General features: G+C 40.8%; 2 protein-coding genes across 4 annotated transcripts in view; both read right to left on the bottom strand.

The window, feature by feature from the left end:
- The window catches only part of LOC137284682 (G protein-activated inward rectifier potassium channel 3-like), a 237,058-nt gene that overhangs the window by 116,711 nt on the left and 101,953 nt on the right, over window positions 1–18,394 (bottom strand). Inside the window, exon 1 of one of the 3 annotated variants that reach the window (XM_067816592.1) lies at window positions 6,978–7,129. The exons of 1 other annotated variant lie outside the window; for it this stretch is intronic. The gene's annotated coding sequence lies outside the window, so the exon portion shown is untranslated. Of the gene's footprint in view, window positions 1–4,790; window positions 5,298–6,977; window positions 7,130–18,394 lie in introns of those variants that run through there. One more of the 3 variants, XM_067816593.1, reaches the window with a different exon arrangement.
- Window positions 23–913, bottom strand: LOC137283895 (uncharacterized). Its single transcript, XM_067815570.1, has one exon. It carries the CDS (start codon window positions 911–913, stop codon window positions 23–25), a length of 891 nt encoding a protein of 296 aa, XP_067671671.1.

The raw sequence follows: 18,394 nt of genomic DNA, 5'->3' as shown, positions 1-18,394 counted from the left end.
CTCCATGGGTATGGACACTCTGCTATGGGCACTCCATGGGTATGGACACTCCTTGGGTATGGACTCTCCTTGGGTATGGACACTCCTTGGGTATGGGCACTCCATGGGTATGTGCACTCCATGGGTATGGACGCTCCTTGGGTATGGACTCTCCATGGGTATGGACACTCCTTGGGTATGGACACTCCATGGGTATGGACGCTCCATGGGTATGGACGCTCCTTGGGTATGGACACTCCTTGGGTATGGACACTCCTTGAGTATGGACTCTCCATGGGTATGGACGCTCCTTGGGTATGGACGCTCCTTGGGTATGGACGCTCCATGGGTATGGACGCTCCTTGGGTATGGACGCTCCTTGGGTATGGACGCTACTTGGGTATGGACTCTCCATGGGTATGGACAGTCCTTGGGTATGGACTCTCCTTGGGTATGGACGCTCCTTGGGTATGGACTCTCCATGGGTATGGACGCTCCTTGGGTATGGACTCTCCATGGGTATGACGCTCCTTGGGTATGGACGCTCCTTGGATATGGACGCTCCATGGGTATGGACACTCCTTGGGTATGGACGCTCCTTGGGTATGGACGCTCCATGGGTATGGGCACTCCTTGGGTATGGGCGCTCCTTGGGTACGGGCGCTCCTTGGGTACGGGCACTCCTTGGGTACGGACACTCCATGGGTATGGACTCTCCATGGGTATGGACGCTCCTTGGATATGGACGCTCCTTGGGTATGGACGCTCCTTGGGTATGGACTCTCCATGGGTATGGACGCTCCTTGGGTATGGGCGCTCCATGGGTATGGACACTCCCATGGGTATGGACACTACTTGGGTATGGATGCTCCTTGGGTATGGGCAGTCCTTGGGTATGGACACTCCTTGGGTAAGGGCAAGGCTGATGACCCATAAGGCTAAGAAATAAAATGTCCTTGACATTCCACTGTCAGTTCATTTGGACACAAAAACTTCTATGTCCTCACAACCACAGACAGACAATCTAGCAAGAAATAATAAGCAAATTTATAATGGGACCAATCCACTACATGGAGCATGACCAAAAGTGATAAGTGTGCATTCTATTTTCATTCCCATCTCTCTGCACAGTGCAAAACCCAAGACTACTACCAGGTACCCACTCACTATTGGGTGAACTCAGGCACATCTGGACAAAGGCAACTGATAAAGGAGATATCGAGCATTTTAACTAGACTGGATCTGCTATAGCAGTACAAGTAATAGTCCAAGGCCTAGATTTTCTAAGCTCTCTCAGTATTAGACGGTCGTAAGTGCCATACATTGACATTAACTTACGTTACCTTAGCACTAAGAGAGCTCAGAAAATCTATGTCCTGCTCATTAATAACAATGAGAGTGAGTTAGGTTAAGACCGCCTTAATCCAGTTTCAAGGAAGGGAAGCAAGTCTGACATTTTCTTGTTGCAAAACCTGCAACCAGTGTGCAAAATGGTTTCCAGATTTGCAAGCCCCTCTGGCAAGCTATGCCTGAAAGTTACTAGCTGAGAAAGTCCTCACTAGCCTGAAAATTGAATGTAGACACAGGTTTTATCATCAAGATGCTAATATGATAATCATTTTAATAAGGCCATATTCTTGCATAATTTAAAAGTGTACTATAACTTTACAAGTTAGATTCTAAAGTGACTGTGGAGATTTACTGACCCAACTGGATATTTACTGGCCACAGGCTAGTGGGTTAATGACTTTTTTTGTACACTGAGCGCACCCATGGGTATGGCACTGAAAAAAACATGAAACTGAAATTGGGTCGACTGATTCAAACTCATGATCAGATGCCTCAGGCTTATCCAAGGGACACAAATCTGTACACCATACTGTGACATCTGAGACGACTTGGCTACCCTTTTCTTCCTTATCTGATGAACATAATCAACTGCAGCATTGTCTAATAAGCATCATCAACTGGCGCCTCATCTGGTTACATAGTCAGTGACGACACTGTAATAATCCAAACCTTGCCACAATGCTGGATTGAAGTCTGAAGGAAAGGTGGTAACAAACTTCATCAGTGAAAATAATTACATCAGTTCATTAAGTTGAGAGGATTATTGCTGCTGATTGTCCAAGTGTTGACTTTCCCAGTCCACAAACAACTACACTGACACGAGATCCAGCTGTGTGGCCTTGCATGCAGACACCAAAGGGACTATTAATTCTGGGCATAAATTGTGATCCTCTCAGAGCAGGTGACATCCCCATATTGATACCATGGAATAATTAGTGGCGCTGAACCAGAGTCATCACTCAAAGAAGCTTCCTAGGTAGGCTTCAGAAACAGAGATGAGAGAGAGATGGCAAAAAGAGGGATTGAGTAGAGGGGTGGATTGGAGGGGGAAAGAGACAGGACAAAAAGGGGGGACTAGGGAGAAAGTGGGGATAGAAGTAGAGGAAGAACAGATAGAAGGGAGGAGGCTTCTGTTTTGTTACATTTGGTTTGGTGTTGTGTAACATAGAACTCGGCAATATTCCAGCAGTTATATGTTGGCGGTCTGCAAAAAATCGAGTCTGGACCAGACAATCCAGTGGTCAACAGCACTAACATCGATCCATGCAATTGGAATGTGATGACATATCAGTGAGCCTGACCATTCAAACCTGTTTATCGCCTCTCACAACATGCATGGTTTTGTGATAACTGAACTGATCATCAACGCAATATGTATGTTGACTGTAAACCTGTGCTTCCAAAATATATCAACTATCATCATCCATCGATACATACACTGGTATGTGGTAACCTGAATATTATTATAACCTGACAGCTTCCAAAGGTATCAATTATTAGCATCTACTGACGCAAAACTCGTTAAATTTCTGTCTATGTTTTTGAAAAGTAACTTGCCAATTTGATATCATTGTAAATGAACACTACACCAGTATGAGCACCATGTGCAATTATTTATGTCCTAGCACTTTGGGCCCCAAATACTAATACACTTGTCACTTGTTTCTGAAGACCTGGATCTTCACTGTTTAATGCTTCAAACAACATGATTTCATTGATGTGACAGCAGCCAGTAATTAATTCAGCGAGTGATGGTATGAACGTTTAGTTACATTTCAAAACATTAACATTAAACGAAGGTCCTGTTCTAACCTGAAATGCAACTGGTCAGCAATAGTCAGAACTAGGACAGCATGGTAACTAAGGCAACAAGGTAGTTAAGATAGCATGGTAACCAGGTTAACAAAATAACCAGGACAACATGGTAACTAACACCAAGAATAACTTTGAATCACTCCGACCTGATAAGAAAGCAACCAAGAAGACAAGGCAAACGAGACAAGGTAACCAAGACAACAAGACAGCCAAGTTAACAAGGTTACCAAAATAAGTTAACAAGGTTACCGAGGTAAGTATGCCAAAAATAACAGGATTACCCAGAAAGGTAAGCTAGATAACAACGTAACACAACAAGATGGTTATCGTAACACTGTATTCAAGATAAGAAAAAGGTAACCTATATATATGACAACCAACAAGATGGCTGTGGTAACATTGTATCCAAGACACTAACAATGTAACCTATATATGATAACCAACACAATAAGATGGTATGACTATGGTAACAAGGTACCGAAGACAATAACAATGTCACCATTTCTGACAACCAACAAGATGACTATGCTAACACTGTAACAAAATGTAACCTATATATGACAACCAACAAGATGGCTGTTTTAACACTGTATCCAAGACAATAACAATGTAACAAATACATGACAACCAACACAATAAGAAGGTATTACTAGGGTAACAAGGTAAGAAAGACGATAACAATGTCACCATTTCTGACAACCAACAAGATGACTATGGTAACACTGTAACAAAATGTAACCTATATATGCCAACCAACAAGATGGCTGTGGTAACACTATATTCAAGACAATAACAATGACACCTATATATGGCAACACAATAAGATGACTATGGTAACAAAGTAACAAAGACCAGGTTGACCAGTGGCTGGCAGTGTCGCCTGAATGTCATCCATCACTAACTGAAGAATGAACAAGGCAATAACCCAGCCATGGCTGCAAGGAGGTCAATCTGGGTAATTATCTCCCAGAGGTTTCATGAAAACAATTTTGTATCAGGCAATTTCATGAATACAGTGGTCAAACTCTGTCTTCATAATGTCAGTGTTCTTCTTCTCATATAGATGAAAAAACAAAGCTTGAGGAGTGTGTGAGTTTAGTTTTATGCTGATTTTAGCAATATTCCAGCAATATCATGGCAGGAGGACACCAGAAACAGGCGTCACACATTGAACCCATGTTGGGATAAAACTCAGGTCGTCAACGCCAGGTGCAAACACTTTAACCACTAGGCTACCTCACAGCTCTAACTTAAAAGAACAATGTCCTTTCTGAGCGTATGTTTGCACCACTACATCTAAAAATCTGCATTATGAGGCATACCTGATGTCATACACATTATGTCATCACCGATTTTCATCACTAATCTTATTCTGCCTCATGCCTTTTACGCGAAACTGAATCTGCTGATAATCAAGATCAGAACTTATGATTCTCTGCATTGATCTTTCACATCATCCTGCCCTAAAATCTTTCATGCAAAGCCTGAAAAGAAACGACAACAAAAGAAGAACAGACTCGTTGCACCTCACACAATGACTCACATCACGAGTTTATCTCTTTCAAAGTTAAAGCTGTGAAACAGACTGACAAATAGACCTTTGCAGAGGGCACATTATCCACAACTGTATAACTCGCCATACATACCTCGCCATGACATCCCGTCAAACACTTCAGTTACAGACAGCCCACAATGTTACACCCCCACTCCAGGTACCTGCAAGACGTGCTCCAAATTTCCAGCACACTCTGCCTCCAGTAAAGGTGGTAATTCCATAAAGCATATGCAGTTATCAATTCCTTGTACGTCTGCCTTAAAGCGTTCAAGATGCTGTCTGCGATTCATGCACCTACATCAGCCACTTGGCTACAGGATGAATCATTTGGTCGTAGACTGTCAATAATCAATAGCAGTATTGATCGCCATTGTTACATGTTTCCGTATTGCCGCCACTCCAGGGGACTACCATTTTGATCCAACCCCATGTGGTGGTTCTCATAATATACAACTTCCTTCAGATTTCAATATTACACATTTTTGACGATTATGTCGATCAAACACACGAGCATGATGTGCAAGGAATATGACACATGAGACTGCCTGGGGACGTTTAGCCACATGAGCGCCAATTACTGCTTGTATACGACAAGAGTGGCTATAATGACGGGTGTACCTATTGACCGCAAGAAATCAGTTGGTCATTGAGAGGGAAAAGAATGACCTGCATTGCAAAGGGTAGGTGTGTTGTTTGAAGTTTTCACTGCACTCAATATTCCATCAATATTACTTGGGGGCCTCTATATAATCAAATCTGCACCAGACAATGCAGTGATTGATGGTATAAGAAACAATCAACACCATTGGTGCACAAAAACACTATTCTCGAAAGTGACCACTACGTCCATATATTCTCTGCTAAGACAAACAAAGTTGCAGGGGGTGACTATTTTAACAGTGAGTGAGCATAAGTTTACACCGGTTGCAGCAATATTCCAGCAACATTATAGCGGGGACACCAGAATGGGCTTCACACAATTTACCCATGTGCAGAATCTTAAGTGTGTGACGAGCAAACAATTTAACCACTAGGCCACCCCACCACCCATCTTCTAACCATGAATAACTGTGACCTTTTCTCACCTCAAACCCCATTCATCGTGCAGTTTTTTGCATCAGTCAGCAATGGTCAAGCTTTATCACAGCAGCTAGTAAATAATCAGTCACGTTAATCAGATATTGACATAATGAGCATATCTCAGGCAATCAGACACGCATTCTGCATCCGACCATCCAATCCACTTGAGGTACAGAACAGCAGATGCAGAAAACTGATTTGATCTCAGTCCATGCATCGTATACTATCCACCAAAAGTGCAGACTCACTTAAAACATGCTATGCTATGCTATGCCATGCTATGCTATGCCATGCTATGCTATGCTATGCCTGTCACAGTCAGCTTTCGTTTATGTACAAATTTTGCCATCAGTCATGAGTCATGCTTGTCATAAGATGTGAGTGAGTAAGTTTAGTTTTACGTCACATTGTGTACCATGACAAGCATGGGTTACAGAAGATCAGCTGTAACCATGGGTTTGACAGAAGATGTGACTCAAGTGGCTCAGTGCTGCTGACTTGGTTGTTCAGAATTAGCATGAAAGCATCTCATATATTGTGAAAGAGTGAGTTTACGCCGCACTCAGCAATATTCCAGCTATATGGTGGCGGTCGGTAAATAATTGAGTCTGGACCCGATAATCCAGTGATCAACAGCATGAGCATCAATCTGCGCAATTGGAAACCAATGACATGTGTCAACCAAGTCAGTGAGTCTGACCACCTGATCCTGTTAGTCGCCTCTTACGACATGCATAGTCACCTTTAATGGGAAGCATGGGTTGCTGAAGGCCTATTCTACCCCGGGACCTTCACGGGTCCACATATATTGAGAAGTATTTAGAATTGTTAAATAGGAAAACAGTCCTATCAAATATGTCATAGTATATGACCTCACTGATGTCTGTGAACCAATAAAACATGTGCATGATATATTCACTCATCAGTCAAAAAAGTGGCACAAAAATGTTAAGGAATAGTTTGTTTACAAATCAATTTCCTAACAATTATTTCAAAATCATAAATGATATCTCATTTCTAATTCCTTAATTTAACTTATACCTTTTTGAATTCAACATTATGTGTCAAAAATGAACATAAATATTGTAAATTAAAGCTAATTATACACAGACAGTGTTTGACAGATATGCCTTCAAACTGTTGTTGTATTTTGCAAATGGTAAATATAAACTCATGTTGACAAACACACTGTACCAACCTGCTGATCTGAGATGAACAACAAGTAACAAACATGCCCAGATTCTTCCAACTTGGTCCAGAAGCCAGGCGAAAAAATGAAGACGGCAATAAAAATGTCATAATACACACATGTCAATATACGCAGCACTACATTTGAAAGTTGACATTTACAAGTAGGTCACCTGTGAGCTCTACTCATAAAACAGCTTCACTTGAGTGAGCGGCTGCTTCTTGAAACTGACGCTGCTGAAAATAACATCTCATCTGCCAGGGCTCTATATATAGATGTGTTTAAGACGGTTGAACAGTCTCGCTGTAAAACAACTTACTAAATGTCAGCTGCAGGTAGGTATACCATAGCATGGCATAGTCAGAACAATGGCTCTAAATATACATTACACTTTTGCCTCTGAATATACATCCAGTTACTGCCTGGTGTGAACTATGTAAAAATGCTACCATCTGACTCTATGTTATCATTAATTCAGTTGAAAATTCAACAACTGACATCAGAATATTGCAAGTGAACTTTTTTAACACCACAGTTTATGAAATTCAAATCTGGAACACGCAAAGCGATATTAGAGGAAGTAATAATCAATGCGACTTGAGTACAAGCAAAATATCTGTCAATTTGTTTTTAATATTTGTTTGTTTTGTTGTTAAACTCACACTCCACAATATTACAGGTATATGGTGGTTATCTGTAAATACTTTACTGTGGACATGACAATCTGGTGATCAACGGCATGAGCATCGATCTACACAATCAGGACATCATTAATGCACCAGCCTGAAATTATCTGTTTATAAAATAGTAACTGAAATCAATTTTAATATACGTGCTGAAATTTTAACATACTCAAGGAAACGAACACATGAACTACAAGTGTTTCTCTCAATTCTTTTCCAAGTTTCTTCACAAGCATTGTATGGTACTGCAGGTGAAATTCTGGAAAAGAATAAAGGAACACTTTCAGGTGTAACCATATTTGTTTCCATGAGTATATGTGTGCTTATACAGTTCGATGCTGAAAAGATTCACATGCATCCAAGATTACTGCACTTACACACTAACATGCATTCAGGTGCTTGGCTGTTTTTACATGTCTAGACTTATGCCAGGTTTATGGCGCTAAATCTGTGAGATACTACGCAGGAGGCAAACATGGGTATTCAGCCTCTGCCTATTAGTACAAGAGCAGACTAATGGCAACCAAATGAAGAGCCAGTTTAATACAGACACAGTACACTGACTCCCAATCATCAGCTTAATCCCTTTCAGGCAGAGTGCCAACAGCTAATAACAAATAGAATTTCTTTATATCTTTTGGTTTGATGAGGCAGAGGATCAAATGTTGTACAATATACAAGTACAATTTGACAAAACTGTAAATAACAACAATACATTTGCTTGATCCTCTTGACAGTGAATGTTCTTTCTAATACTAGACAGTTCATGTTCCCAGTCTCTGGTTTGCCAGGTGTAAAAGACCGACATCATTGCGGTGTGATGACATACAATCCACCACACCTGACTATTCAATCCACATCTTATAAGTCAGTGGGGACCTTCTCTGCTCTTACAGCAAGCATGGAGAACTGAGGGCCTTCTCTGCTCTTACTGCAAGCATGGAGAACTGAGGGCCTTCTCTGCTCTTACTGCAAGCATGGAGAACTGAGGGCCTTCTCTGCTCTTACTGCAAGCATGGAGAACTGAGGGCCTTCTCTGCTCTTACAGCAAGCATGGAGAACTGAAGGCCTTCTCTGCTCTTACAGCAAGCATGGAGAACTGAGGGCCTTCTCTGCTCTTACAAGCAAGCATGGAGAACTGAGGGCCTTCTCTGCTCTTACAGCAAGCATGGAGAACTGAGGGCCTTCTCTGCTCTTACAGCAAGCATGGAGAACTGAGGGCCTTGTCTGCTCTTACATCAAGCATGGAGAACTGAGGGCCTTCTCTGCTCTTACAGCAAGCATGGAGAACTGAGGGCCTTCTCTGCTCTTACAGCAAGCATGGAGAACTGAGGGCCTTCTCTGCTCTTACAGCAAGCATGGAGAACTGAGGGCCTTCTCTGCTCTTACAGCAAGCATGGAGAACTGAGGGCCTTCTCTGCTCTTACAGCAAGCATGGAGAACTGAGGGCCTTCTCTGCTCTTACAGCAAGCATGGAGAACTGAGGGCCTTCTCTGCTCTTACAGCAAGCATGGAGAACTGAGGGCCTTCTCTGCTCTTACAGCAAGCATGGAGAACTGAGGGCCTTCTCTGCTCTTACAGCAAGCATGGAGAACTGAGGGCCTTCTCTGCTCTTACTGCAAGCATGCAAGTACTGGGGATCTTAAGTGACTCTTAACTGTTACAGCAAGCATGGAGGTGCTGGAGACCTACTCTGCTCTTACAGCAAGCATGGAGGTGCTGGGGATGTTCTCTGCTCTTACAGCAAGCATGGAGATACTGGTGACCTACTCTGCTCTTACAGCAAGCATGGAGGTACTGGGGACCTTGATAGCTCTCTGACAAAACATACAGGACACCTGTTCTGACCAGGAATCACCACGGGGAGATATATCTCAATCAGCAAACTATTTAAATTCTTTTACATTATGTAATATTTCAAATGTTACCCCATGTAATAACTATAGTCATATTCAAGAAATGTGATATTTATTTGCTTCTCACTGCCCTCAGCAATAAGAAATGTAACCTGTCAATTTATCAAATGAGGACCTGGGCATGATTGAGATCATGAGCAGTTATCAACACCATGGAAATATGAAGATTCTTGATCCACCAATGGAGGCCTGTAAGACTGACCACATGGTTCAATAAGCTGGTTTCAGATCAGCAAACACTGGAGGCATATCTTCACCAAAACTAAATACATCCCCTGCCAAATCAGTCATGAATGAATAAATTTAGTTTTTATGCAAATTTAGCAATACTCCAGCAATATCATGGCTGGGACACTAGAAATGGGCTTCAGATAATTTACCCATGTGGGGAATCGAACCTGGGTCTTCTGCATGCATGGTGAGCAAACGAAGTCTTGATTAAATACAGTTAATTATCAATTACAATAATAAAGTCATTTCAAAAACTTTCCAAACGACGAACTCGGGAAGAGAGTTTCATTTCCCACAAAGTCTTCTTCCAGCTGAAGACTTTATTCCACAAACTCTGACATGAAGTTACTGAAACAATAAGAATTTTATCAAGAAAGCAAGACACCAACAAAAACAAAAATATTGACACAATCTCAAGAATATGACAAGGAAACCTTGAATCTAATACAGGACAAATCTTATGGATAACAACTTCTTGAATTTATTTTTGACGACATTTTTGGGCTTTCTCAAACCTCATCATAGTTGAGAGAAATATATTCAAGAAGTTCATATCCGTAAGATTTGTCCTGTATTACTACACCAACTTCTAAATGCCTTTGAAGAATCAAACCTTGAATCTGTCAATCCAAATGAACATTTGCCACCTTTTCACAATAACAAATGAAACATCTCTGCATGGTGTCCATTGTCTGTAACCATTAGCAGTTGTATTAACCTGAGAAAGGTATCTTGTCAGCTCTTCTGTCTAAGACAGACCCAGGCTCCCAGGCTCAATGGTCAATATTGCTGGACATTCGTCGGCTACCTACTGTGTAGACATAATTAGTTTCATCAAGGTACTTCAGCTGAGGTCACTGTACTGCTTAGCCTCTGATTAACTATCTACCATTCCTAACTACTGTCTTCTTCAACAAATGAGTTTTGTCTGGCTGTATCATGAGTGAAGAGAAAAAGGGTGGCTGGGTGGGGTTTATATAGTTTTTAATATTTTTTCCTTTATCCTTCATCTGGTATTCAAGCAATAAGGCCAATCTAATCAAAATGGCTGGATGTGTGATCAGACAAAGCTCTGACAGCTACTGAGGTGTAAAATGACACACAGAATCAGGAAGTGCATTGATGACCGTTGCACACCAAGCATTATCTGATCTGATTTCAATTGTCTTACCTCTGTAAACCATGCTGGGAGGTAACTACCCTGGGGTCTCTTTGTGCAGTACAGTGAGTCAACAAGGTTTTATATCACAAAACATCTGAACTTATAATATGTGAGACATTCAAGTCAGGATCAAGCAGTAACCCAGTCCAGATCATTCCATCAGAGCTGGATCGGACATGCATTGCAATCAAGAACACAAAAACTGGTAACTTCACCTTCCACCTATCTCTGAGAAGGCTGTGGTTGTCCTTGAACACTAAAAGAACTATCTTTACCCAAACAGATCAAATGTTGTTGAATATCGTTTCCTGGCTCCCCAAAAAGTTTCAAATGCATTTGAAGACTGTTCCCCTAATACAGCTGAAGATTGTTCCCTAACTACTCAGTAGGTCAACTGCTGTTGAAGACTGTTCCCTAAATACTCAATAGGTCAACTGCTGTTGACGAATGTGCCCTAACTACTCAATAGGTCAACTGCTGTTGAAGATTGTTCCCTAACTACTCAACAGGTCAATTGCTGTTGAAGATATAGAGGATACTAAATGACCTTATGTGTGATACCATTTTTATTAATGGTATCACATTTTTATGTTTGGTATCAAATGAGTGAAAGTACGTTTAATATTCTGTTTATCACAAGCCAACATAATTTGGCAGAAACTGTGGTAAAATTATCTACAGTGTCACGACGGTCAGCTTCTCCACGAGTCAAACAAGGTCTAATAAAATTGCAACATTAGTATTGTGACGTCACAACTTTGAACCATTTTGATGTCCTACATCAAGCAGTATTACACTAGTGTAATATTGCCCAAAAATATTCAACAGTGCCTTCAACAGGCGAGTAATAATCTTCCCAAAACTACTCAGTAGGTGAGTAGTCAGTATTGAAGACCATCTACAAATTACCTTCTTAGAAGGTCTCCATTGAAGAATGTCCACCGACTATCCAATTGGTCATTTTCGACTATCACATACTGTGAATTTTCAAGGTACTGTAATGTCGAGGTTTGAAACACCTAGAGCTTTTGAGGTTATTCAAATTTCAAGGTTTGGGGGCCTAAACTATCCATAGGAAATCTAACCCAAAAGGTTTGAAGTTTGGAAAAATTCATGGACATAATATTTTTGAGGTTGCGTTTCTGAAGTCGAAAATTAGATACCACAAAAATTTCCTTGTATATGGTAGATACAGTCCGTTTGATTCCATTTGAGACCGATGAATTGCTCACTAACACAAAATCTAATGATTGCAACAAAACCAAATTTTGCACAGCCACATGAAATCCACAGACCAACTCTGAATATGTGTCTCATAATTTGGGACACCCGAATTAAAATGTTGTTTAACAAACGATCATCATTTTCTTGTCACCCTTCGCTATTTTGTACGAGGGGGGTCACTTGCTGGTAGAATAGCCAGGTGGGCAAGGTGCACATGTGAAATTGACACATGTGATTTGCTCAGCAAAACAGACATTTGTGATTGCAGTACCTGAAACAATTAGATTATTACACAATACTAAGTCAATTATTTGCAAAGTATTTAATTTTTTTAAAAACGAAGGTAAAAGGGGTAGGCCTCAATATGCTTTGGCTAAGTATCATTTAAGAACTGCATGTGCTGTTGGGATGACGGAAGGGAAGTTAAAAACTATCTTGAAAAACTCTACCGATTCAACCTGCATGGACACAACTGAGGGGACCGTCTCAAAACCCACATGATGTGAGAAAGTCAATTCATTTCAACAACAGCTGGTTAGACACGCCATTAAGTCTCTATATAAACAAAATACCTTTCTCTCTCTGCGTATTCTGAAAAAGCATATGGAGACAAATCATTCCTTGGTCATTTCAAAATATCAGTTATGGAAGTTGCTTCACAAATTTGGTTTCCGTTAGAAAAAAGTAGGCTCAGAAAATGGACGTGCACTGTGCGAGAGGCCTGATATTGTTTGACTAAGAAACCATTACTTACGCACAATTCAAAAGAAACGTACAGAGGGTAACGTGCCTGTATATTTGGACGAAACATGGGTAAATGCTTCCCATACCACAGGGACACAATGGTTCGCTAGCTCCTCTTCAGAGTCCTGTGCCAGAAAATTATCACTTGGCAAGGGAGAGCGACTGATTGTGCTCCATGCTGGTTGCAAGAGTCGCAGATTCCTACCTGGCTGCTCCCTAGACTTCAAGGCAAAATCTAAAGACAACCGAGAGTATCATACCGAAATGAATGGGATGGTTTTCTTAGAATGGGCACAAAATCAATTGGTACCAGCACTGCCCCCAAAAGTCTGATTATCATGGATAACGCTCCATATCATGGTGTTCAAATACCTAATGCAAAGGCCCCAACATCTAACAGTAAGAAAGGGGACATGATAGAATGGTTGCAAAACAAAGCAATATCGTATTCAGAAAAACCACCCAAACCTGTTCTGTATGACATCATAAAGTCAAATAAAACCACACCTGTCTTTAAGGTTGATGAGTACCTTACAGAACATGGTCATTCAGTTTTGCAATTGCCATCCTATCATTGCAATTTAAACCCAATAGAACTCATTTGGGGTATCATGAAATCGGCTGTTGGCAGGCAAAATGTAACATTCAAACTCCGAGAAGTACAGACGATTGTTCAACAGTCAATAGACACCATCACGCAGGAAACATGGCAAAGGTGTGTTGAGAAAGTTGAGAATGAAATAGAAAGACAATATTGGAGACAAAGTGGATTGGACCATGCCACCATCAAGCCAGTCATCGTCAGGGTAGACTCTGATGACAGCGACACCGATTCGGACAACAGCGTCTTCTGAAAGTGGCAACACTGACTCCCACTGAACATCTCAAGTAGTAACCAGATAACGGCTTTTGAGATGACCCCATCTTCACAACACACGCTTGTTGATTACCTGGCTGTTCTACCATCATGTCTCCCCCCTCGTACAAAATAGAGAAAGGTAACAAGAAAATGATGATCGTTTGTGAAACAACTTTTTAATTCGGGTGTCCCAAATTATGAGACACATCATCAGAGTTGGTCTGTCGATTTCATGTGGCTGTGCAAAATTTGGTTTTGTTGCAATCATTAGATTTTGTGTTAGTGAGCAATTCATCGGTCTCAAATGGAATAAAATTGACTGTAGTTAACATACTGTCATTAACAGTACACTTCATTAATCATGACAACCAGTACAAATCAGTTAAAATGTATTTTCAAATTACATAATCGGAAGGTAAAATCCAAATTCAACCGTTTGAACAGAAACCCATTTTATTTTACCAATGATGTGTCTACAAAGACATTTTCATTCAAACACACAATTTTCTCCGTATTACTTGAGTTGTATTCTCTTATAGAATTAACAAAGGTGTTAGGTGAGTTTGATGGAATTTCAATTGGTCTATGACAGATATCAACAGAGTGATATTGAATCTCAGTATGACATTGATCGACGCCTGAAAGTGTTTGTGAAGGACCAACAATGTCTGTGAGTAAATTCTGCTTGCAATAAGGACGAGTTATTATGCTGCTGTCAGCCTGGGCATATAACACCAGTCTATGAGTGACGGTATCACATAAACTCAGTAGATTGCCATTGTATAAGTTCCACCAACTGTTTGAATCTAATAAATACACTCACAAATACCCACCGACTCAGACACCACATACAAACTGCCGGATTTCTTGGTTTCATTTTGAAACTTGATTCAATATAAACCAGACACAAAGGCTCCCTATTGCACAAGCCAAACAGCATGCAGGATGTATTATTATGTTGACTGTCACAAAAAATACTGAGGTACATATCATTTTTTCACATCCCACAAACTGTATATATTGTATAAACTATCTTTGGAACTGAACAAGCTTCTTTGGATGGTGGGGGTGGGGGTGGAGGTGGAGGTGGGGGTGGGAAGTGGAGGTGTAGGGTGGGCACTTGAGAGTTTATTGCTCAAAAATTGACCTTATATTATTTTGCGTGAGCTTCAATAAAAAGTATTCACTTTCACACAAAAAGAAAGGTTTGGGTTTTTTTTGTATATATATGTATATCAAATTATCTCTTCCTTAGGCTAATTACAGTGGAAGCTGTCAAAACCGGCATCTGTTCAATCCAGGAAGTTGTCAACACTGGCATATAATCTCAATCCCATCTGTGGCTTATATATGCATCATCATCTCTACAATTCGGCACATTGTCTAAACTGGATTATTTCTTCAGTCCCAGTGAGTGCCGGTTTAGACAGCTTCCACTGTATATCAATATTCCAAGAATATTTCAGCAACCAGACATAGTACCTACACAGAGAATCACACCTGGGCCTTTGGTCAAATGGGCAAAATGCCAACACAGTTTTTCACTGGAACATGAAGTGCATGGACAATTCTAGTAAGAGAGAGAGCCTATCTATATTCCACTGGGGCCATATTCATCCAGACACCTTATCAGATGAACAAGGACAAATAGGAACACTGCTTCATCACTATTCCTCACCAGGCCATCGTAGAATAATATTTGTTCAAATATACTCATAATAGAAAAAAAATGGGACATATATCAGAATTAATCAATGTTGATACGATAATAATGAATGTTTTGAGAGAGCATCACCACTTGCATTTCCTTATGACTGTAGTCGTTTGTACAGTAATCACTCTTGACTGGTGAATAATGTGAAATTTACATGAGCACAATTTTAAAAAAACAGAACAGCTAGATACAAACACTAATCAATTTGTGATACAAGATGATTGTCGTTCAAATCAAGAATTACACATCATGCATGTGTATGGGGTTAAAGCACTGTGCACATGTATCCCTTGCATTGCGTTTAGGGGTGGTGATAAATAGAAACGGTTGTGTGCTCATAAATGTCTATCTTTAAAAACTTTGTAAATGCTTACACTCCCTTTCCAAACTGAAAGTTCAGGTTCCCCTACTCATTTTGAAGAGTATAGTAATGAATAATACAGATTTATATATCATGTATAAAAAGAAGAGACACATAAAGGGTTATCAGCACCAGTCGCAGAAACGATACGTCTCGGAGAAATAATCCATTAAATGTCAAAAGGCCCCTACTCTGGACCAAATAGATATTTTTCAAATTCAGTTTTGTTTAAGTTCCTGTAACTTCTGTAGTTTCCTGACACCACTTGTCCCGAATCAGACATGATGCCCATGACAGTAAGCTCAAACATAGCAAGGGCAATAACTCTGAAAAGGAAATAATGTATGGCATCACTTTTCAAACTCATATTGGACAATTATCTCCTAAATAAGAATGCCAATTTACATTCATGTTACTTTAGCTTGAATTTGTCCAAATATCACGATGTATACTCTAAGCTAAGACAGCACAAAGCAATGGGAATAAGTCTATTCAAAAGCATTTATGACACAATTTTGGGAACGCAACGTCTTCCCCTACATCAAGTTGAGACATAAGATAAGACATGGGATAGGACATAGGATATGATACAGGATATCTATATAGTGCACATATCCATGCAATGGTGCATGCTCAGGGCGCTGGTACTTTTCCCTCTATCACTGGATATCAATCTCAACAGCACATCATATTATCAATCTCAACTCCCTGGGGAGTATACAACTCTTGCAGCCACTAAGCGCACTGAGCTATTGTGGCTTTCTCATCCTAACGAGGTACCCATGGACAGGGACACATAGTCACAGTATTCATGTGGCCACCATCTGGTAAATATACCAACGGATTCGTGGGTTCTTTTTAGTGTACAGTGTTGTGTACTGAACATTTGGGGTTGTGAGAACACAAAGAGTCGGCACACAAAGTTGACTCCAATGTTTTTACATCCAGTCACAGGTTGGCTCGATCATGACACCTCAGCCTTGCCTGGTCACTAGCCTGACGCCTTAGCCAGTGTTCCAACTCTGGTTTGACCAGTATTTCACATGCCATTTTGGGATGAATGCCTGAAGTAGTGAGGGACATTATACCCATTTGGTATAACCACAAGCACAGAGAAGGCGTTCGCTAATCAAGACACATGATCAGGGAAGTAGTGAGAAAGTGTGTGTGTGGGTGCACGACTGAGCCAGTTTCTGAACCTCTTTTAGCAATATTCCAGCAACATTAGAGCGGACAACACCAAAAATGGGGCTCACACATTTTACCCATGTGTGGGAATCAAAGCTAGGCCATCGGTGTGACAGGTGAAGACTTTAACCACACAGCCACCCCAACAGCCTCAGTAAGCTATGAGGTATGTTTTCCTCCACCACCTGCAACATTAGCAGCACCTGTGATATCCATCACTGACAATCTGTAACACTGGTACATAGCAACACGAATGTCTCCCAACACCTCAGACAACGAAACTCTCAACAAAGAACACATTCTGTCACTAACAAGGAATTTCATTTTAAGGTCTGTGCTCACATTAAGATCTATTTCCTTTTTCCTCGGTCAAGGAAAATTGATGATTCAATGCTATCAGACAGAGTGAGGTTGTCATGGTGATGACAATGTAAATAAGGAAGGAAACTGCTTCATGTTTCAGTCAAGGCTTTAGTCACCTCCATGTTGCACTGAGTGAAATGGCATACTGATCCTGCTCTAAGAAGAAAAGAGTGAGTGAGTTTAGTTTTACGCCACTACCAGCAATATTCCAACTATATGACGGTGGTCTGCATATAATTGAGTCTGGACCAGACAATCCAGTGATCAACAACATGAGCATCAATCTGCACAATTGGGAAGCGATGACATGTGTCAACCATGTTGGCAAGCCTGACCACCCGATCCTGTTAGTTGCCTCCTAAGACAAACATAGTCGTCTTTCATGGTCGCCTCTTACAACAAGCAGAGTCGCATGGGTTGCTGAAGGTCTATCATACCCTGAACCATCACGAGTCACACAGTCAAGACACAAACTAACCCCACACGCAGAGTCAAGACACAAATCATATCACACGCACACGCACACAAGGTCATAACATACACACAATCAGGACACACACACACACACACAAAGTTAACACCAACGAAATCAGGAGGTACACAAAATCAGGACAGGAACAGAAAACACACAAATCAGTTGTGTCAGCCATGAAACATGCTGTATAACCTGCAGCTTGACACGTGTAATGTACACCACCTCTGGTGGCATGATTGGTATCCTCCATAAAGGACAGACAGCAAGACTTACATCATTACGTGACTCTTCACACAGCAAGGTATTCCTACATATCATCATGATTGGTATCCTCCATAAAGGACAGACAGCAAGACTTACATCATTACGTGACTCTTCACACAGCAAGGTATTCCTACATATCATCATGATTGGTATCCTCCATAAAGGACAGACAGCAAGACTTACATCATTACGTGACTCTTCACACAGCAAGGTATTCCTACATATCATCATGATTGGTATCC

Source organism: Haliotis asinina, chromosome 5 (genome assembly GCF_037392515.1).
Source record: "Haliotis asinina isolate JCU_RB_2024 chromosome 5, JCU_Hal_asi_v2, whole genome shotgun sequence".
Taxonomy (NCBI): domain Eukaryota; kingdom Metazoa; phylum Mollusca; class Gastropoda; order Lepetellida; family Haliotidae; genus Haliotis; species Haliotis asinina.
The sequence above is the reverse complement of the archived record's forward strand: the minus strand, read 5'-3'. Positions and strand labels throughout refer to the sequence as shown.